The 23,846-nt window shown below is 41.5% G+C and overlaps 1 protein-coding gene across 2 annotated transcripts in view; it reads right to left on the bottom strand.

Annotated features, from left to right (window-relative positions):
* Window positions 1-506: 506 nt before the first annotated feature.
* Window positions 507-23,846, bottom strand: part of CNEP1R1 (CTD nuclear envelope phosphatase 1 regulatory subunit 1) — a 33,403-nt gene continuing 10,063 nt past the window's right edge. Inside the window, exons 3-6 of one of the 2 annotated variants that reach the window (XM_068261582.1) lie at window positions 19,713-19,786; window positions 17,009-17,118; window positions 13,322-13,376; window positions 507-991 (exon numbers count right to left, since the gene is read on the bottom strand). In XM_068261582.1, the coding sequence (XP_068117683.1) occupies window positions 950-991; window positions 13,322-13,376; window positions 17,009-17,118; window positions 19,713-19,786 (281 nt within the window). In that variant the 3' untranslated portion in view covers window positions 507-949. Of the gene's footprint in view, window positions 992-10,615; window positions 10,699-13,321; window positions 13,377-17,008; window positions 17,119-19,712; window positions 19,787-23,846 lie in introns of those variants that run through there. The other variant, XM_068261583.1, reaches the window with a different exon arrangement.

Below are 23,846 nucleotides of genomic sequence, written 5' to 3'. Positions count from 1 at the left end.
GGACGCCTAAACAGAGGTGTCTGTCCTCTTGCCTTCCGAGGATGCGTGCATGCGCCCCTGTTGTCAAGGACGCAGGGATTGCTATGCGTGTGCGCAGTCCCAGAAGTGCTGGAACCTGAGTGATTCCCAGCTGGTAAATCCTTGACACAAGTTTAAGGATACAACATTTCAGAGTCAAAAAGAGAAAACTAGGATCTTATCTTTTAGCCATATTATCTTTTAGCTATCAGTTTATTTACAGCAGATCATCACAGCCAGCATTAAGACATTTTGGGTGAAAAAAACCCCCAAGGTAGTTAAAACAAAAAGAGAAAAGAAAAAAAGAGATGTTAAAACAAGCAGAAACCACCATAAGGGGCCGGATATTCCTGTGATAGATCTAATTAAAATGTCCTCTATGCTGATACAGTTGTTTCGTTAGACAACTTGTAAGCCCAAACTCTAGGACATGATGATGGCCAGTGACATGGTACATTCGTTGTCATCTGGGGGGGGGGGGGGGGGGGGGGGGGGGGAAATGAAGGTTTTTGATTTTGAACTTAACAGGCTTTAGAATTAACATATGAGACACAAGACTTTCTGAGGTGGTGCATATCATTACATTAAGCAAGAGAAACCAGCAAAAATTATGTGGGGTAACATTTCACCTAATTTTGCCATCAAAATTAGAATGTAATTCAATGAGTTTTTGAAGAAAGAGGAAAGAAAAAATGCCTTTCTGGAATAGCTACTGGTCTGCATATCCATAACACAATCCAAGTTACAATGTGAAAAAAGTTGGCAGCAAAGTACCTTCTCCTAATAAATAAATGTCATTTTGAATAAAAGCATCCTTAGAGTTCCTGTGTTCAGGTCTGGATATTTTGTCTTCATAGTCACATGTAAAAAATGAAAAAGAGATGAAGTAAAAAAAAAAAAAAAAATTAAGTCTTTGAAATTGCTGTTGCAGTCACTGGACATGAGGTCTTGGCTTTAGAATTAATTTTCCAGTCTGCAAAGAAAACAAAAAAATAATTTATTTGATGGTTCTCATTTATATAGGTTATGGTATATGCTGAAATATAACATAATGAAGCTTCAGAATTATTTTTGTATTTTAGAAGATATTTAATTGCTCTTACCAAGCAATTTATTTATGTCTAATCCCATGATGCCTGTAACACCAAGTAAAATATTTCCTCCAGCCAACTTGTGTCAGTTAGACTGCTGGTCAGAAGTAAAATGGAGGATCTGTACTTATAAGCATCTACCGTAAGTATTGCATTCACCACAGTAGAAGTTGCTATGTAAGCTTGATGAAACATTTTTCAAAATCCAGAACTCCCTCCAGTTAAATGGAGTTATCAGGCACAAAAAAAAAAAAAAAAAAAAAAAAAAAAAAAAAAAAGGAAAAAAGGAATTTCACTTACCTGGGGCTTCTACTATGCAGCCATCCTGTGCCCTCGTAGTCACTCACTGCTGCTCTGGTCCCCCTCCGTCAGCTAGTTTCGTTTTTGCCGACCTCTAGGTCGGTGGGCCGCATTGCGTACATTTTTACGAGTTCTCGCTGGTGCGGGAACATTAACACATACATTTTTACGCGTTAGTGGTTCAACGCGTACATTTTTACACGTTGAACCACTAACGCGTAAAAATGTATGTGTTAAAGAGAATCTGTACTCTAGTATTCTTACAATAAAAAGCATACCATTCTATTCATTATTTTCTCCTGTGCCCCTCTGTGCTGTTTCTGCCTCTCCCTGCTGCAATCCTGGCTTGTAATTAACAGTTTTAGGCAGTGTTTACAAACAAACTAACCAGCTTCTAATAGGCTCAGCTAAGCATAGTGTGTGAGTCATTCAGAGTGCAGGGGGGCCTGCAGAGGGTGTGTATCGCTTCTACCAATCACAAGCAGCCCTGCACATTCCACACAATCAAGCTTTAGCCCGACAAACAGGACAGAGGAAAGATACAGAGGCGCCAGAGTAGAGTAAAACGTTTTAAAAACCGCTTAAAAGGAGAGGGGGATGTTAAGGTGGACTCACCTCCCTCTTACAAAAAAAGAAAACTCACTTGAGTCTCAATAAAATAGAATTGTCAAGTAATTTATTCAACTCCACAAATGCAACGCGTTTCGCGGGCGTGACCCCGCTTCTTCAGGCAAAAATGGGAGCACAACTGGAATAAAAACAAAATATACACAAAATAACTACCCACAGAATTGCAACAATTGGCGCAGCAGATAATTGGTAGAGAACACATAAAATAATTGCTACATAAAGCATTGCTACAAAAAAAAAACAAAAAAACATTTTCCGCCCATATAAACACAGGGCTATGCAAACAAGCTTAGATGTCAGAAATCAAATAGCTAAGGCTTAATGCTCCCAGATTAAAGGAATCATATTGTATGTCTCAAAGTGAAACAGTTACATGGTAGAGCTGGGTATAGGCCACGGTCTATTTCCAGATAGCATATAGAGCTTTATATGGACACAAAAAGGATTAAAATAAACTGCAAGCATAAAGTATAAGATAACTTACCTCAGTGGGTCAAGCAATAAGTTTGAGCGCCTCTGTATCAGTATGAAGTGAGGCTTGCTTTAAATGGGAAGAGAGGTTAAACTGACAGGACTGAAGTCCAATCAGGAATGTTTGGTAACAGGAAGTATTTGGTAACAGGAGGTGTGAACAACTTTGCACAGGAAGTGAATCTCTCCAGTGGGATAGTTACGAAATCCCCAGCAGTGGCTGGGACATGGGATAACCAGCAATGGCTGGATAGAGCAATGGTCAAGGGCTCTGCCTCTGACACAGGCGACCCGGGTTCAAAACCCAGCTCCACCAGTTCAGCAATTTTTTGTGGCAGCAAGACAATTCATGTAACTTTTAGCCATGGATGTTCGTATAAAGATGTCACTGGGTGTGCACATGTATACATACGGATTCAGGTGTAAAACGGTAAAAATGGTAAAATATAACAGTATGAGTGTTTTTTAAAAACCATATAAACATGCCAACAGTATATAATAAAAGTATACATGAGATAGAGCATAAGAGGCTGCCAATGATAAAAATGTGAACACAATGTTATTATAAAAATGTGGGTAATGATGATATAAAATAAATTAAAAAAAAAATAAATAAATAAAAATAAATAAATAAATATATACATATATATATATGTATATACATACATACATACACATAAAAAACTTAGACGTATAAAAGTAACATCTATAAATTTTGACATCATAAAAGGGGTCAAGAGTAAGAAAGATATAAAAGAGAGGACCATTAAAAGCATAAAAAAGGTTTGGAGTATAGATGGAGCTATTTACCTATAATTAAACACTTGGGAGGTGGGATCAAAATACTTTTTCTAAGACCTCATTTAGCCCTGTTGGTGTTAGGGTTTTGAGGATCTGTATCCACATCATCTCCCTATGCCGCAAAGTCTCAAAAACATTAGTGGTGTTGGGGGGTAGAGATTCAATCAAAGTGATAGTGAATAGGTGTGGGTTGTTTTGGTGATGGGTGCCAAAGTGCCGGGAAACACTGTGGAGTGCATAATTATTAATGATGTTCCTTTTGTGTTGCCCAATTCTGGTTCTGGTGGTCTGGGTGGTCCGTCCGACATATTGCCGTTTGCAGGGGCATGATATTAGGTATATTACATTTTTGGTTTCACAGGTGATGTTTTGTTTGATCGTGTAATGAGTATTGGTGGTAAATGATTGAAAGGAATCTGTTTGGGTTATAAAGGAACAGGCCTGGCAGCGGGACTTTTGACAAGCCCGTGATCCTAGGAGTAGTGAGTTGGTGTGGTGGCTTGGTTCACTGGGTTGGATCATTTTAAGTCTGCTGGGGGCTAATAGGTTCCGGAGGTTGGGAGCTCTCCGGAAGGTAAGTGTTGGATTTTTTGGTAATGTGTTGAGTAGATAAGGATCCTGCTGTAGGATTTCCCACCTTGACTGAAGAATGGTTCTGATAGCACTATGTTGCATACTGAATTTGGTGATAAACCTTGGAAAAAGGGCGGAGGGGTTGGCTGATAGTGTGGGTTGGGTCTGGGCTAGTTGATGGGTATTCATGGCCCTGTGTTTGGCATCCTTCAGGAGTTTGCGTGGATAGTTACGGTCAGTGAATTTGCCTGTAAGTATTCTGAAATGGTCATGGAAGTCCTTAATGTCTGTGCAGTTACGGTGTATGCGTCTGTATTGGCTGTAGGGTGTGTTGGTTGTCCATGGGCGGTGATGATGACTGTCAAAGTGGATGTAATTGTTAGCGTCTACCTTTTTAAAGTGGGTTTTGGTTTTGATGTGGATGGAATCAGTGAACAGTAGGAGATCTAAATATTCTATGGAATTATGGTTATATTGACAGGTAAATTGGAGTCCGGCAGGGTTGGTGTTAAGGAATTCTAAAAATAAATTAATGCGTGTGGGGTCACCTTGCCAGATAAAGATTAAGTCATCGATATAGCGGCGGTAAAAAATTATGTTTGATGAAAAGGGGTTGTCATGAGTGAATTTTAGAAATTCTAGGTAGCCCATTGCTAGATTTGCATATGAAGGGGCAAATGAGCTACCCATGGCTGTGCCTGTTAGTTGGTGGTAATGGTTTCCTGCAAATGAAAAAGCATTATGTTTTAAGATAAATTCTGCACATTGTATTAGAAAAGTCTGTTGGGCGATGGGCATATCTGGATTTTGGTTTAGGAAGAATTTTAGGGCTGTGAGTCCAAATGGGTGAGGTATATTTGTGTATAAGGAGGTGACGTCACAGGTTAACCAAAGGAAATCGGATTGCCAGTTTATATCTTTGAGGAGTTGGATGAGATGTTGGGAGTCTTTTAAATATGACGGAAGTGCCTGAACATGAGTTTGGAGATGTTGGTCAAGAAAACGAGATAAATTGCTGGTTGTAGATTCAATTCCAGAAATAATTGGTCGGCCTGGTGGTTTTATGAGTGTTTTGTGGATTTTTGGGAGAAAGTAAAAAAAGGGTGTTTTGGGGTGCTGATTTATAATGAAAGAACGTTCGTTTTTTGTTAAGATACCGTTTAGAAAAGCCGTATTGATGAATGTTTTAAGTTTATTGTTAAATTCGAAAGTGGGATCATGATCTAGCGGAGAGTAGTGATCAGTGTTGTTAAGTAGTCGGTATGCCTCTTCTAGGTAATCAGCTCTGTTCAGTAGAACCACTCCTCCGCCCTTGTCCGCCGGCTTAATAACAAGGTTATGATTATTCTGTAAGGTTTTGATGGCTCTAGTTTCTGATGGGGTTAGATTTGATTGTTGGATAGAATGTTTTAGGGGGAGTTTTTGTAAATCCTCAAGAACCAGGGCATAAAACGTGGGGATAAAGTTACCTTTGGAGCCTGTAGGGTAGAACCTAGACTTTCCTTTTAATTGAGTTGTAATGTATTTTTCTGTGGCCAATTCCCCTGGATCTAGGGAAACAATGGGAATGTTGTCATTAGCTGTAATGATCAGGGTTGTACCAGTGTCAGGATTTTGTTGGTTTTTCATGGCAAAGTGGCGTCTAAGGGTAAGTTTACGGATATATGCATTTAAATCTGAGAAGAGTTCAGACATACTAGATGAATTGGTGGGGCAAAATGAGAGGCCCTTCTGTAATAGTTCTGTTTCTCGCATGGTTAGGGTATGATTTGATAGATTGAAGATGGACTGCATTTTGGGACCAGTGTCATTTAAGTGAAGAATCTGTTTCTTTTTTCTTTGTTTTCCTTTTCCTCTGCATCCTCTTTTTCTGGGCTTGGGGGAGGTCGTTTCAAGGGGACTTTTGGTTTCAACAGGACTCTGTTGCCAATGGGGCTGGGCATGGGTAGTAGTAGGGTATTCTGGGACAGTGAGGGGGAAGATCTAAAAAAGAGGCCGAAATAGTGCTGGTGGTGTCAAGGTTGTCATCTCTACATGGGCTTGCGGCTTGGGCTGTATCTGGAGGGTTGGAGGGTGTAATTGTATTAGTTTCGGGTGAGATCACTATGTCGGGAGTGTCCACTATGTCGGGGATTTCGTAACTATCCTACTGGAGAGATTCACTTCCTGTGCAAAGTTGTTCACACCTCCTGTTACCAAATACTTCCTGTTACCAAACATTCCTGATTGGACTTCAGTCCTGTCAGTTTAACCTCTCTTCCCATTTAAAGCAAGCCTCACTTCATACTGATACAGAGGCGCTCAAACTTATTGCTTGACCCACTGAGGTAAGTTATCTTATACTTTATGCTTGCAGTTTATTTTAATCCTTTTTGTGTCCATATAAAGCTCTATATGCTATCTGGAAATAGACCGTGGCCTATACCCAGCTCTACCATGTAACTGTTTCACTTTGAGACATACAATATGATTCCTTTAATCTGGGAGCATTAAGCCTTAGCTATTTGATTTCTGACATCTAAGCTTGTTTGCATAGCCCTGTGTTTATATGGGCGGAAAATGTTTTTTTGTTTTTTTTTTGTAGCAATGCTTTATGTAGCAATTATTTTATGTGTTCTCTACCAATTATCTGCTGCGCCAATTGTTGCAATTCTGTGGGTAGTTATTTTGTGTATATTTTGTTTTTATTCCAGTTGTGCTCCCATTTTTGCCTGAAGAAGCGGGGTCACGCCCGCGAAACGCGTTGCATTTGTGGAGTTGAATAAATTACTTGACAATTCTATTTTATTGAGACTCAAGTGAGTTTTCTTTTTTTGTAAGAGGGAGGTGAGTCCACCTTAACATCCCCCTCTCCTTTTAAGCGGTTTTTAAAACGTTTTACTCTACTCTGGCGCCTCTGTATACTGAGTTTTTGCTGATCTTCTAGTCCACCCTGGGTGGAGGGGTGCATCCCCATCTACTATCTACAGAGAGCGACTTCTTAACCTGAGTGGGGTCAGGTCCTAATGCTCCCCACCTGCATTTAAAGTGGTTGCCTATTGGTAACCCGTGTTTGTGAGTATATATATACATAAAATTGTATTGAACTCTTCATTTTACCTGACAATACTGCACCATATTGGGCTCTCGATTCTCTTCTTGTTTTTAAGCAGAGGAAAGATACATTGATTTATTACAGAGACAGTGCAGTTAGGAAAGACTGCAGTAAGCCAGAGCAGATTAGAACAGGCATAGGAACTTATAGGATAGAAGAACTAAGGCTGAAAAATTTGTTACAGAGTCTCTTTAATGTTCCTGCACCATTCAATAAAACTTATTTAAAAAAAATAAATAAAAAAAATGTTCCTGCACCAGCAGGAATGCGTAAAAATGTACGCAATGCGGCCCGCCGACCCAGATGTCAGCAAAAACTAAACGAGCTGGCGGAGGGGGACCAGAGCGGCAGTGAGTGACTACGAGGGCACAGGATGGCTGCATGGGGCTGGTAGATGCCCCAGGTAAGTAAAACACATTTTTTTTGCCTGATAACTCCTTTAAGCTACATTTACTACAGTAGTAGATTTACTGCATTTAGTTGTCCCAAAACTAGACCCTGCGTGTGAGGTTTACATTAATATAGATATACCTAACTGTAGAATCCTCCTTGTATAACGAGACAGGTTCTCTTAAGTTTCTGTTATAATAGGAAAATAGACAGAAATCTGTTTCTCTCTAGCAGCAGCTCAGAGCAATAGAAACTAGATAAGGGGAGTCTAATGATTTCAAAGTTTAATTTCCTCTCTCTATCTTAATAAATCAGCTGACTGAAACCAGATAATAAAGGACTTAGGACATGTCAGATAGATATGTATGTTTCTGCAGTGTTTAGCAAAATTATTAGCTGACAGGTATGAAAGTCAGAAATAGGAACCAATCACGCCATATTGTAATTATTAACTTAATGACATAATGCTATAAAAACTTGAAGTCTTTCATTATTAAACTAAGAAGATCTGGTTTGCAAACATGTAGCTGGTGTCCGTGTGATCTTCTTCCTAAGGGTCTAAAATTCAGAGTCCGTTAGCCAACGTATGAGTAGAGGTGTTTGGCCTCACTTTAAATTTATATTACAGGTCTTAGACTTCACAATTTGGCGCCCGAACAGGGACCGAGCAGATAATATTCACCTAGGATCGTCTGAGGTGTGAGATAGCAGGACAACAGCTGCCTAGTGGAAGATCTGTCAACTTGGTAAGAACTGCTTGACTTAGCTCCTATATATCTTTGTCTCCTCTCTCTCACAGCCTCTTGTGGTCTGGGTGAGTATTAATGCCTCGCAAAAACTGAACCTTGGCTACTTGGATGTATTTGTCTTGTCTGTGGTGCTTGTTTTTATGTAATCTAACATTGTATTTGGGGTTTATTAACGGTCATTCTGAAAATGCATGTGTAATACCTTACAGTGCAGTGTTGATGTAATTTGTAGCTGTAACTTTGTTGTTTATGCATGTCTTTTCAAAAAAGGTTGTAAAGTGTTATAAATAGATCATAGACAGGTTGCTGCGGTTTAGCTTTGTTGATTTAATCAGTGGCTGTATTGAGGTGGCATTAGGAAGTGGTTTTTACGCAAATTCTAGACCATAATATATGTCAATAATATAAGACTGTGTATAAACGCTGCGTAGCAGTGTTTCACTCCTCACGTCTGCCAAAGCTTTCTGTTTCAGTTCAGTCTATATTAGTTAACAAGGTTTCAATACTGTCTCCCATGTGTAACATTTCTTAGTCACTGCATTCCACAAGGAGCGAACCGTCTAACAGCAGACAGGAGGGTATCCAATGTTAAAAATGACCCAATGCCAACATCTGTCAGGAAGTTAAGGACATTTCTGGGTTTAGTAAGTTACTGCAGGGATTGGATTCCCAATGCATCCCAGCTGATGACACCTTTGTATGAGAGTGTCTCCAGGGAACCATTTGTAATCACTGAACCAGGCAAAGCATCTTTTGAGGCCTTAAAACAAGCCATAGTCACAGCACCAGTGTTGGGGCTGCCTGACTACAAGAAAGAATTTTTCCTTTTCTGCCATGAGAGCAAAGGACATGCAACAGGAGTACTCACTCAAATGCATGGCTCCAAGCAGAGGCCTGTGGCCTATTTTTCAGCCAAACTTGATCCAGTGATTCAGGGGTCCCCTGGATGTGTCAGGAGTGTAGCAGCTTGTGCCCTCATGCTTACTAAGTCAGCTGACTTAGTACTAGGACATACTCTCCATCTGTTAACACCCCACAGTGTACTTGAAATCCTAAACAGGGTACAGACTAAACATTTGTCAATGGCTAGGTTAACAAAATATGAGGTTGCATTGCTTACACCAGAAAACCTAAAATTAAAAAGATGTAACACCCTAAATCCAGCTACACTCTTACCAAATGAGGAAACTGAACTGATAGAGGAACATGATTGTCTGGAGTTAATAGACATGGAAACTATCCAAACCTCTAATGTCCAAGATACACCTTTGCAAAATCCAGATTTTGAATTCTTTGTTGATGGTTCTAGATACTACACTGAGGATGGTAAGCCACACACTGGTTATGCTGTTGTAACACTGGAGGAAACAGTGGTACAGAAATCTTTACCTCCAAATAAATCAGCCCAAAAAAGCTGAGCTTTATGCTCTCATTGAAGCCTGTACTCTGGCCACAGGTAAGACTGCCAATGTCTTTACAGATAGCAGGTATGGATTTTCCATATCACACGACTACGGTCCGATTTGGAGGTCCAGGAACTTTATGACGGCTGCAGGTAAACCAATTAAAAATGCTGATCTAGTAAGTAACTTGTTTGAGGCTCCCCAGTTACCATCCAGGGTAGCCATATTAAAAGTACAAGCACACACAAAAGAGCAGTCAAAGGAAGCTAAAGGTAATCGAAGAGCAGACGCCGCTGCCAAAGCCGCAGCTCTCACCCCCCTGTCGGAAGTTGCACTGTTCAATATCTCAGAGATTCCACCTGTACCAGTGGATGTGGAGATGCTGAAAACTCTACAAAGACAAGAAGTTACCAGTCACAAAGCTGCATGGAGTAGTAAGGGGGCACAGCAAGAAGAAGATGGAGTGTGGAGGGCAGGATCTTTGTTCTGTCTTCCTAGATCTCTATACCCAATGATGGCTGCTCTAACACATGGTCCAACTCACATGGGTAAGAATAATATGGTTGCTCTGGTAGGTAAATACTGGATAGCACCTGGGTTCAGCTCCGTTGCTGCCCGAGTCACAGCAAATTGTGAGATCTGCATGCGACATAATATTGGACAAGTAGTGAAGGTAAGGCAAAGGCATATGCCTAGGCCAGAGTACCTGTTGCAAAAGTTACAAATTGACCTCATATAGCTACCAAATGTGGGAGGGTATGAGTTTGCCCTGCTTTGTGTTGATGTCTTTTCAGGATTAGCTTGAGTGTTGGCCAGTAATCAAAGCAAATGCTAAAACATGAAAAAGCAAAAACAAAGCCCTAACAGAGGTAATATGCAGATATTCACTGCCGGAGGTAATTATCAGTGAACAAGGTTTTCATTTCACAGGACAGGTGGTACAGGAAATAATGCAGGCTATGGGTATCACACAGGCTTTCTATACTCCTTATCATTCACAATAGTAGTGGGAAAGCAGAAAGACTAAATTGTGCAATTAAAACAAGGGAAGGAAAATGTGTGAAGATACACGTAAGCTGTGGACAGAATGTTTACCTATCATCCTGTATAGCGTAAGAACTACCCCAATGAAACACAGACTTAGGTTAAGTCCATATGAAATCTTGTTTGACAGGTACCTAGAACAGAATAAATTTACCTCAGCAGTTGCAATCATTTCATTCCAATTTAGCAGAATATGTCATTACCATACAGAACCATTTAGCTGAGACTCATAAAAATTATTTCTCCTTGTGACAGCTACTTCAGTAAAACTTGAGGAATTCATTAACTGGACTCACGTCAGTCATTGTAAGAAAGTGACCAAAGACAACAATGGTTAAACTGATAGGCTTACACATTGTGTTATTTGTGTATTTTGTCAATGTATTTCAGGTTCAAGACTTGTTCTGGGAAGAACCAAACCTGTATATGATGCTGCAAAGGAGAGTGGCATTAGCTGAGAATAAAACAAAATGTTGGGTATGTGGTATGAGGCCAAAGGATTCAAAGGGGTTGCCACTAATAGCCATCCCCATAACAAATGAAGCATTAAGTAAAGAGGACATTTTAGGACAAAACCATACTGCAGATAGAGCCAGAGCTGTCTGGAGAACCCCTGTGTTAAAACCAATGCCTAATTCAAAGCCCACAATATGCATGGATATAGAAAAAATCCCTGAGACACCTCTAGTATCCCTAGGTAGACTGCCCAAATCATATTGCAATAACGCCACATATAACTTTACTATGCTCTGGAAAAATGTAAGCATAAGTGATATAGGTACTGATGCATGGTCCCTAGGAATAGCCTTACTTATGCTCCTAGGGGGTAACACTGGTTATATGAATTTTCCCTCAGATCAAGGTATTAATAAAACTTTATGTAATTTCACTGTATTAGATGCTATCCGGATCCCAGAGTGTGCAAACTTATTAGGAATAGAGCTTGCTATGATAGGAGCAGGAGCACATGTTAATGTGTCAAAAGAGATGTTTTCACGAGGTATAATCTCATTGCAACCACCCTATTACTTTGTTTGTGGGCGATGGGCTTATGCCTGGCTGCCAAGAGGTAGCTATGGTCAATGCACTGTAGCTACCTTAGCTCCAGGAGTAGCTGTTGTAGAAGAAAAAGCTATAACTGCAAAGAAATATTTATTGCCCCATCACAATCTATATAAAAGGAGTCTGTTTACCGCCAATGACTATGCATGGGCCTTTTCCCTACATGGACAGGTTGGGGGATGCAAATGATGATAAGATTAAATAACTACTCTGGACTAATTGACAATATGTTTAATGAGACCATTGCAGCGGTCACTGCTAACACAGTTGAAATAGCCCAAGTACGCAAGTTGGCACTACAAGAAAAATTGGACTTAGATTATATATATATTAGCGGCCCAGGGGGGGTGTGCATGGTGGTCCAGGATGATTGCTGTACGTGGATTGACGACAGTGGCGACATTGTCCTCAACCACTTACAAAAAGTAAAAGAGTTGCAAAACACCGCTAGGGAAATAGGCAATGAGGGATGGAATCCTTTTAAAGGTACAAATATAGGGAATTTATTTGGTTCAATTGGAGGGTTCTTTAAACAAATAGTTGCCTATCTGGTGATATTCCTGCTCACAGTTCTGATGTTTTACCTTTGCTATAGATTCATTATGTGTTTCATTAGCAGGTGCACTCGCACATCTGAAGCTCACATCTACTTAGTTCAACGAAGAAGCTCCTATGATGAAATATCTACCCAGGAGTATGAAAATTGCGCGACATCGTCGGTCTAACTATTAGATCCCGTGCCTGAAGGCCAATTGGCTATCAGGGTTGGTACGCTTGTCACTGTTGCGCTTAACGTGCGGTGACCGTGCCTTGAACGCGCTTGTCACTGTTGCGCTTATCGTGCGGTGACTGCGTTTAGCTGTAGTGTAGTCAGAAGTTTATGTTAGAAAGCTTTGAATTACTTCTGTAAAATTCTTGTTTGTTAATTGTTGTTATAATTGATTTATTAATTTATGTGGCCATCATATGGCCAAAAGGGGGGAAATGTGAGGTTTACATTAATATAGATATACCTAACTGTAGAATCCTCCTTGTATAACGAGACAGGTTCTCTTAAGTTTCTGTTATAATAGGAAAATAGACAGAAATCTGTTTCTCTCTAGCAGCAGCTCAGAGCAATAGAAACTAGATAAGGGGAGTCTAATGATTTCAAAGTTTAATTTCCTCTCTCTATCTTAATAAATCAGCTGACTGAAACCAGATAATAAAGGACTTAGGACATGTCAGATAGATATGTATGTTTCTGCAGTGTTTAGCAAAATTATTAGCTGACAGGTATGAAAGTCAGAAATAGGAACCAATCACGCCATATTGTAATTATTAACTTAATGACATAATGCTATAAAAACTTGAAGTCTTTCATTATTAAACTAAGAAGATCTGGTTTGCAAACATGTAGCTGGTGTCCGTGTGATCTTCTTCCTAAGGGTCTAAAATTCGGAGTCCGTTAGCCAACGTATGAGTAGAGGTGTTTGGCCTCACTTTAAATTTATATTACAGGTCTTAGACTTCACATGCGCCAGATGTGAGTCCTGGACACTCTATTGCTGCATGGTTGGGCAACAACAGAGTTTTGGATTTCAGGTTGGCCACTTGGAAAGCAAACTGTACCATTTCTGTGAACAGTACAGTTTTTGGAAATACAAAAATGATATGCTCTTAACAAAACATGCAAGAATATCACATGGTACTCACATCATCGCACGACATGTTGTATTCTGCCAATACATTTCGACATCTTGCAGCTATTCTGAAGAACATAGTTAAAGCAAAAGCTAAACATAAAATATTTATTAAATGTAGTACACTGTAATCATTTAACCAGTATGTTCTAAGTATGTACATGTTCTAAGCATCAACACAGCACTAAACCTAAAAAACAAACAAACAAATGAAAAACAGCAAGGCTAATCCTGACTATATCAGCACTGCCCTGCATTGTCCCTGCCACAGTTTGCAGCCTCCTTCCTTTAGGCGTTTCCCAGTATCTCAAACTAGGATCGGGTTACTTTTACCTATTTTTGGTTGTATTAGCCCCTGTGTGCACATATTGTGCAATATTAGGGATGGTCAAGGAAATTCAGTACTATTAAAATCTTGTATATGCATTTATGCAGCTTAGCAGCTTCCAGATCATGCTAATTGAAAACTGCGCCCTGTGTTGGACCTGTTATCTCTGCCGGGACGTAGATTTAAATTAGCACGCAGCACGGATCTGCCGTTACCGAACCTCTCCCGTCGCTGCAGCCCACTCACCCTGCCATCACTATGACAGCAGAACTCCGTGTGCCGATTAGGAGCAGATTTAATTAGCTCCTGACCATGTGATCACTATGAGCCAATCAGAGCGAGTGGGCTTCAGTGACAGGTTAACGGCAAGAGCAATGGGTCCTTGCAGCGTGACGTCGGTAAGCCCCGTTTTTGGTAGCAGCAGTCTCTGGTCCTGAAGGGGCCAGAGCCGGCTGATACTGAAGTGGTTAACATGGATTTTCACCTTAGCAGGATTAGATTAATCATTTTTTGTGTTGCATAAATTTGCATAAAAAATGTGCATAATCCTGCATCAACTTGGAATTATTTGCATCTTACCGACCATCCTTACCCAATATTACTCTGCTGCCACCACCTATTTCTGGAGGTCCTAGGTTTCATAGAATACTAAACATGGCGAATGACACCCGAGAGAGGGAATGGGAATACCCCACTAACAGCTGTGGGCAGAGAGGAGCAGTGGGCTATTTATGAAACTTCAATTTTGATGGGCTTTATCAGAATCTTGCACAAAATAAAATACGCATAGACGATGGCCTGAAGCTTTCCAATGTGTGTTTGCAACATGCTCTTGTCTAATAACTTATCTCAGCAACTGTTTGAGAGTACGGTTTACACAGCACATTCTATTTAGGCCTATACAGAAAAATGAAACAAATATATATATATATACACACACATGTAAACTGAAAAAAATAATCTGGTGCGCACCAAAAAGTCATGTAATTTAAGGTACAGTAATCTGTAACATTAAGCTTCTTCAAATTTGCACAGGTTTATAAATGGTGCACACAAATTATAAGTATCCCTAAGGTGGGGTGTATTAGTTTACTATCCAGATACGTGTCAGTGACACAAAGCATCTACCTAACTAAAAAGATTGTGGGCTTGAGCACAATCACAATAAACAGGAACTGTATCGGAAATAACATAATCAATAACATTTTTCCCATAGCTAAAGAGTCTAGGCCATACGTGTCAAAATCTGGCCCTCAGAGCCATTAAATTTGGCCCTCAAGTAGTTTCCCCACTTTGCATTATGTTTGGCCCACTCTAGACCTCCAGGGAAGCAACAGTGGAGATGAAGTCCTAGAACACCAGAGAAGCCATATGAGGGAGGTAGGGGGAAAGCACTAAACAACAGGGAACTGTATAGGGGAGGGTGAGGACCTCTAGACACCGGGGAACTGTATAGGGGAGAAAGGACCACTACACACCAGAGAACTGTATAGGGTAGGACCATTAGACACCTGGGAACTTTATAAGGAAGGAAGGCAGCCAATAGATATTGAGTTTGGCCCCCGACTAGCTCCCAGTGTACAATTTCAGCCCACTTTGCATTTGAGTTTGACTAGGCTAAGCATCAATAGGTATGCGGGGTCACATACCAATATATAGATATAGGAAGTGTTTCTGAAGCTGAAACCAGGACGATTCAGAGTGGGCATCCTGAATAATTTACTACACTCTACTATATGTCACTACAGTGCCTAATTAATGTTCCACAAGAAAAAAGGAATTGTAAATTGTAAAGCCCTGCTCAGCCTCTCATTTTATATGTAAATTAAATTGATTTTGAAATAAAATTTGTACATTGCGCACCAGCATTTTTTAATAAATGTATTAAAAATACCTGGCTGGCTGAAGAGGGACAGCTGTACAAATTACCAGGGCTGTGGAGTCGGTACAAAAATCATCCAACTCCACCATTTATGCAACCACCGACTCCGACTCCTTAGTCTAATACATACCAGTGCTGTGGATTTGGTACAAAAATCATTCGAATCAGACTCCTCGGTATGGGCCTATTTCCACTACGCGCAGATTCAATGCAGAATGGATGCAGAAAAACTGACTCTAATGAATGCCTATGGGCCTATTTCCACTAAACGCATTTTTCTAATGTAGATTTTCTCATAGGCATTCATTGGAGTCAGTTTTTCTGCATCCAATCTGCGTGTGGTGGAAACAGGCCCTAAATGAAACAGCAGACTCCTACTCCAGGTACCCAAAATTGCTCCAACTCATCGACTTCATAGCCCTGCAAATTACAACCCCATCCCATCACCCACCGCAAAGTAGTCTGGGAGGAGATAGCAGCTGGTCTTTTCTTTAAAGGATAGCATATGCGAATAAGGATAGAGAAACGAGGGGGAGCAGGCATATACTATCACCTGTCCTGATGCCCACCGCTCTGGCCGTTCTCCTCTCTAGCCCCCTTCATACCTAAAAGCCACCCGGGACCCTTTTCCCGGGTCGCTGGAGTCAGGCTTTACTGCACAGGCACTGGCCGGCTGCACGTGTCCTATGGCCCTCGCCCGTGAGCGCTCTGCGCATGACGTCGCTACATCATGCACAGAGTGCTCACGGCCACTGGAGCGTCTGTAGGACGTGTGCAGTGCATGCGCAGAGCAGGGATGATGGAGGGATAGAGCAGAATGGGGGGGGCATCAGGACAGGTGATAGTATATGCATGCTCCCCCAGTTTCTCTACCTTTATTCACATCTGGTATCCTTTAAGCACAAGGAACACCTCACCCACTTCCTTTCTACTGAGAGTTTAACTATTTGTGGCCAGCACTACCTGTAAAAAAATAATTTACCTTATCCATAACTTCCATAAAATGGTTAAACAAAAAAGCAGTGGGTAGGGAAATGAGAGATACATGTGGCTTTTATAACAGAATAGGGAAGAGTTTATTGTGCAGTGTGCAAAGAGGAACTATAGCTGCTGTGATTGGCCACAAAGAGCTAATTTCCTTAAGTACATGGAGGAAGCATGAAAATCTACAGTCCCTGAAAATGTACTATCCCATTTTCTTCAGTATAGGGTAAGGGGTTGTGAAAAAAATTAATGTCTCTGAAATGAACCAGAGCACTCAAAGGGATCCCATGCAAACTCCATGAAGAGCATCTTGGCTGGGAGTATATACCGGTAACAGATCAACCATTGTGCCATCAATATGTCTCTGTACTTGAGATCTAGCCATGGAATATCAGATTCCTTTATGTGATTTCTAGGAGCAATGTACCATGAAAAATATTTTAAACAAATAATGAATATAAAAAAAAAAAAAAAAAAAAACTGCAGAAAAAACAGTAAAAGGATACATTGATGGTGCCACAACTCTCTTGTGTATTCCAGCAAAAAAGAGTGCTATTAGAGTTATGCAGCTAATTGTAAAGAAGGGGTGATTCCATAGCGATGTAAAGAAGGATACCTGTTAAACAAAAATCCAACAAAATGAATGCAATATAAAGTTACAAATAATGCAATGCAAAGTATCTACTGTATAAAATTCAAAAATATACTTTAGCTACAACCCAAACAGTATCATTCAATAACCGTTGTAAACAATGGCCGCTCCTACTCTCTTGAGAAGGCAGAATGACTCTGGAACTAATGGGGGCTGTATCTGGCTATCCTCCTGGGCTAAGTACTGTATCCTCCTTCCTTATGCACGTTATACACTTCACAGGTTGCTCCCTTGGCATAATTTAGGTTTGGTTTGCCCACACTGAGATACTATATAATTGTATTGTTTGATACTTTGTTTTGCACATGGATTTACCCGTTTTTGATTATAAATTCACTATAGCACTTATGCATTGCACTAGCACCGTTATATCAATTTCATCATTACTGAACCTGGGTTCAATCATAGAGGTTCATTTTTGAACCTCACAGGCTCATCGCTCAAGCTCATCAGTCCCTCGCCATCCTCCTCTATTCTTTGCAATTTGGCCCAGTAATTTGGGCAGTCAATGCCTGTACAGTAGTACTGCGCAGGTGCAGAATGCTCCTGGCAAGAGGAGCACGATAGTTCCCCCCCCCCCCCCCCCTCCTCCGAATGGCCAAATTGTGAAGAATCCAGGAGGCGGAGGGACCGAAGGGCCTGAACAGGGATCGAGGAAGCCCCCGGTATGTATATACATTTTTTTGTATATACTTTGCATCTCAGGTTTACTTTAAAGGTCTATCCTCACAGCAAGATTTAAACTGTTAAAGGGGTTCTCTGGTACCTGTAAAAAAAAAAAAAAGAAGCTAAAACTGACACTTACATGGGGCTTCTATCGGCCCCCTGCAGCTGTAATGTCCCGGCCTGCGTAACAATCACACTTTCCACACACCTTTAAAGGCCTATACTTCTCCAGGCCTGGAAGCCGGTGATGAACTCTCGCAGGTACACCGTTCCTGCAACCACTTGCACTATGAACAAAAAGGAGACAGCACACAGGTAGCTTCTTCAAGTAATCTGTATTAGAACCATACAGTTACAGAGTATGCAGAGGACACGACATGTTTCGGGCGTAGCCCTTCCGCAGGGCTTCTATCGGCCCCCGGCAGCTGTAATGTCCTGTGCCGTCCTCCTCCGATGCTCCGTTCCCCACCGCTGGTAACCTGCTAATTATTCGTCTAACTAGACGAATAGAATTGCGGCGGCGCGTGTGCTCGCTCCCGCGCGCATAATCAGGAGCTTACTGCGCAGGTGCAGTACAAGAAAACTTCGTACTGCGCCTGTGCAGTAAGCTCACGATAATGCAGCCGCAGTTCTATTCGTCTAGTTAGATGAATAATTAGCAGGTTACTGGCGCCGGGGAACGTGGCATCGGAGGAGGACAGCGCGGGACATCACAGCTGCAGGGGGCCGATAGAAGCACCAGGTAAGTGTCAGTTTTAGCTTTTTTACAGGTACCAGAGAATCCCTTTAAAAATGACAAATGAACGATCGTTCTAACAGACTGTGTAACTATCTTTTAAAGAAAAAAAAACAAACAGTAACCGGCAGTTACAGATGGCCGTTGTTCAACAATGGTTGTGTATTTTTAACTCCTTCCCAATCGCCTAACGCTGATAGGCGTCGGGAAGGTGGCTCCCCAGGACCGCCTAATGCCGATTGGAGTCAAGTCCTAGAGAAGGAGATTAGCGGGGATCGCACATCCCCGCTTGAGTGACGGAGCGGAGCTCCGTAAACAGTCTGCCAGCGACGATCATTGCTGGCCGACTGTAAAAAAAAGAAACCACCGTTTTTATTGTACAGCGCTGCGATATTTTGCAGCGCTGTACTGGGGACAGCCCTGTCACTTGGCTGTCCCCTGAAGCGGGGACATCAGGCAATAGGGCAGGGCAGCTGTAACCAACACCTCCAATCTCATCTCATTGATTGGACTACAGCTGGCTGACACCTCACTCCAATTAGCTCTTGGAGATGTCATTAGTCTGAAGCTGGGTCTACACGGCACGATGTGTCCGACAGGTCCAATCTCGCCGCGGCCGATTCCCCGCTCGTTCCCCACGAGCGGACAATAGCTGGGAAACAAGCGGAAGATAAGCGGCGCCGGCGGGGACGAGGGGGTATCGAATCAGACGCGGGGGGAATGCGGAACAGTTGATCCGGCGGCTAATCGAGCCGCCGGATCGCTCCGTGTAGACCTAGCTTAAGTGTTCACATACTTTTTCCACCTGCAATGTGAATATTTACATAGTGTGTTAAAAAAAAAAACCATGGAGACATTTATTTGTGTGGTATTAGTTTAAGCAGACTGTGATAGTCTATTGTTGTGACTTAGATAAAGATCAGATCATATTTTATGACAAATTTGTGCAGAAATCCATAGAAGTCCAAAGGGTTCACATACTTTTTCTTGCTACTGCAACAATGGCATGAAACATGTTGATATCTTCATAATTTGCCATTATGCTGGGGTGACAACAATTTTTTCACAGATAAGCATACAAAAAAGGAGTCCACTCAAGTTTTACCAAATCTTTGCACAAGTTTTTCATTAGGCATTTATTACAACAAAGTAATACCTTTTGCGTTTCAGGATCTATTAACCAATTCCATGCACCAGTTGCAGTACATACAGAAATCATTATAAGGATCACTAGAATAAAGAAAAGAAACAAAGTTAGACATATCAGTTAGTTCTTTAATGGGAAACCACGTCTCAATAATTATTTCTACAACCTGTAATGGAAGGTGTCAGGAACCGGCCCGCGGCATGCCTGCGTATACGGTTCCCGACTGCGGGTTTGATCAGATTAAGCGGGGAACAGCCTTATTTAAGCTACAAACAAGGCTGGAACCCCTCAAACACTTCCCACTGCCACCGTTGCTAGACACGTCCCCTCAGCTGTCGAGGACTAAACACGCAATCTGCGTTTTCGTATTTGGGTCAGCTTTGCGCTTAGGCCGAATACGGGAACGCCACGCACCCACACAGTACAGTTGTACAGTAACACAGCACAATCAGACACTGACTTGTAATGCAAGTTACACTGTCGTGCAGAAAAACCACTAACAGTCGTTCCGAACGATACTGTTAGCTACTCGCACTGGCGTATCGTACGTTGGGTCAGCTGCACGCTTTAGGCCAACGTATGACAAACGCCCCCACACACACAATGCAATTACAACTTCATATGGTAGTGTTGCTCAAACATACAACTAGGCACGGACTTATACACAGCTACACTGCAGTCTCCTCTAGACTATGAGTGTTAGTTAAGTACGGCAGAAGTCAAGCTTATTAAATAATGATTCAATATTCCATAAAAACATAGAACAATGCAGAACTTAATATATACAAAAGATTACAAAAAGACAAAGTAAAAATGTTACAAAATTAAGAGAGTTACAAAGATAACACACACGGATATTTGCGTAAAAATAAACGGGGGAAAAAAGAACGTTACCAGCTTAGGTTAGAAAGTTGGTTGTCGGGAGGACGCCGTTTCGACCAGGAGTCGCGATCATCCCTAGCTATTCGCTACCTCTGAGAGAAGATACCGGTGGCTGTCCTGGGCCAGCTTAAATAGTCCGAAGTGTCCCCTGGGGCATTTAATGTCCAGCCCCAGGAACTAATGCACTTTCCCCGTTTGTGACATCACCGAACGCTTGTCATAATCTTGAGAACAACAAATATCCTGTTGACACTTACAGATTTCAAAGCAATTCCTTTTCCAGAGATCCAACATCCACTATAGTACCCACACCCAACAAAAGACTTCCTTAGCCCAATTTCCCCAGGTTACAATGTCTATACATCAAGAGATTGTTAAGTGAGGCTTTTCAACTCCAGGTGAAAACTTGATTAAGGCTTTTTCCTGTCTCCGTTTTTAAAGTCTGCAGAGATTTCCAACCCCCTTCCAATAGATGTAATTTACAGGGTATGTTTGCGTTTCTTCACCACAAGTTGACATGTGTTAGACTTTTCCTGACTAGGCTTGCTTTGTGTATTGAGACAATGGGCCGTCTCCTGAGTTCAAAAAGCCAGGCAGATAATCCCATTAGCAGAAACTCAAAGCACTTCATATGGTCAAGACAATACCCACTTCCTTGCCCCAAGCAATCAAAGGAAACAGCTCCCTCCATGGAACACAGGCAGAAAAATGAAAGAATATGTTCCTGTTATCCTTACATCATAAGCACCCCAATATATCACCACAGAAGGTAACCATGTTGCACCAATAAAGATAAATAATACCAGCAGCTGATTGAGAAAAGAAATATCCGTCAAACCCACAAATCACCAGTGAATACAAAACAAACATTCCCCAAACACCTAAATAGTAAATGGTTAACTAGGCATAAGTAGTAGCGTCAATGGTACCCCTCATCATGTATGAGGAGGAGTACTTCATCCATTGCACAGGAACAGCGATGGGTACGAGAATTAGTCTAATGTTATTGCAACGTGAATACAGCTCCATAACAAACATCAATCCTGCTGCATTTTTATGCATTTGTAATTGAGTTTAACAGCAAGCATAGAATAACGCCTGTCAGATCACACCGTAAGCATGTAAGGTAGGTGCACTAGGAATGGCAATTGCAGCATGATCACGACATGCAATTCCTAAGGAAAAACAGCCCTAAAAAAGCTTCAAGTCGTTTCCAGGACTGCACAGAATGAAGTAATGAACAGAAGAAACATAGTCTATGGCTAAAAGTATTAAAGGCAGAAGATGAGTAGGACAGCCAGACAATTTCCATAGTTTAAAAGGAAATAAATATGGCAGCCTTCATATTCCTCTCACTTCAGGTGTCCTTTAAATCAGAATCAAAATGTATTACATTAAATGTAACAAAAAATGACTTAAGATGATCCACCACCTCCCATGGAAAAAATCCCCCCCCCATAGCAGTGATTGGTCAAAGGAGTCATGTGACCCCTTGACCTCTGTGACTGCAGTAATTGGCCCAATCAGTGTCCCTCAATGATCACTGTCACATTGATCAATTATACATTTTAAATCCATAATGGTGACATTTGTGACCTTTTTCTGCTTTTAGGACTATTCTGGCGCTAACATACTTTGTGGAAAAAAAATGGCCTGTACAAATCCACTTGCACACTTTAGAGTACATGGCCTACTAGATGCGCAACTAGCCATAAACTGAGAGATATGCGATATTATTACGACTAAAGATCTGGCCTTGCCTAGAGAAGAGTTCAACTCTGTAATGCTTGATAAGTGATAATGCTTGAATATCACCTACTCTGCGGGCCAATGTAACGGCTATGAGGAAGGCCACCTTAAGCGTAAGGTATTATAGGGATACTGTATACCATGGTTCAATTTGTCTGACATGAGGAAATCCAATACTAAAGTCAAATCCCAGGGTGGAATTAACTTTTGGGATACCGCTTGAGATCGTTTCACTGATTTCAAGAAATTCTTTACATGTACATTACCTGATAAACACTCGCATAGAAATACTGACAGTGCTGACACTTGAGCTCTTAAAGTGCTAACTGTTAATCCCCACTGCACTCTGTGTTGCAGAAAATCCAGGATTGAAACAATATTATTTGAACGGGAAACATTCTTTTGTTTCCAGGCAGAAAAAGGCACCAAACCCGGTTATACTTTCTTCTAGTGGAAGACTTTCTCCAGGCTAGTAAAGTTTTAATCCCTGAATCAGAATCCTTTATCTTTCAACATCTGTTCCTCAGACTCCTAGCGGACAACTTTAGAAACTGAAAATTCGGATGCTCTTGATGACCAGCAGGCCCATATGCTATGGGCCCCTGATCGCTAGAGACTGAAGAAGTGAGAACCATGCTCTACTTGGCCACCAAGGGACTATGAAAATCACTTCCACGTCTCTGTCTGAATCTTTATCAGAATTCTGGGGATTTGTTTAAATTAGAAAATGCATAAACCAGCCCCCTCAGCCATGGGATTGACAGGGCATCTTACTGGCTTGATGATCACGAAGGATCCAGGAAACAGAAATCTTCCACTTTTGCATCTTCTGGAGTGGCAACTAGATCAATAACCGGAACCCACCAAGGGGCCCATATGGACGTAATCTCCTGAAAGACTGATTTAGTTCCCATTCTGAATCATCAATTTAGATTTCTGCTTAGGGAATCTGCTCGTCTGTTGGGAATCCCCTGGATGTGGACAACCAGGATGGACTCTAGATTCCTCACCGACCTGGTCATGATTTGTAATGTCAGATCCAGGAGTTCCCGACTCTGGTTCCTCCAAGTTTCCTGACATAACAAACGGAGACGAAATTGTCCGAAACACAAGGACTTCTGACCTGGCAACCCTAGGTAAATTGCCATAAAATTCCCTGAAATTCAAAGAACTTTGGGACATCTCCAGATCCCACCTGCCCTGAGCTCGGTGGCCAGGCTATCTGATCTGGTAGATTCACTTGTCTGTTCAAAAAATGAAGGTTCCAGTTCCAGATGGTCAGAAATCAGGCCTGAAGCTCTCGAGAATGGGTCTGGGCCCACTCCAGCACCGGGAAGGCAGAGGGCATCAGACACAGCAAAGACACCACCTTCCAAAGAAATACCAGAGGAATTAATCTGATCCCCTGGATCTCTGAAACCAATTCCCTGACTTTTGATTCTGGCAAGAAGACGCCTCACTCACGACGTATGGATGGTAACATGGAGGTAGGCATCCTTCAGATCTATCGTT

The sequence above is a fragment of the Hyperolius riggenbachi genome, chromosome 11, assembly GCF_040937935.1.
Source record: "Hyperolius riggenbachi isolate aHypRig1 chromosome 11, aHypRig1.pri, whole genome shotgun sequence".
Classification (NCBI taxonomy): Eukaryota; Metazoa; Chordata; class Amphibia; order Anura; family Hyperoliidae; genus Hyperolius; species Hyperolius riggenbachi.
The sequence above is the reverse complement of the archived record's forward strand: the minus strand, read 5'-3'. Positions and strand labels throughout refer to the sequence as shown.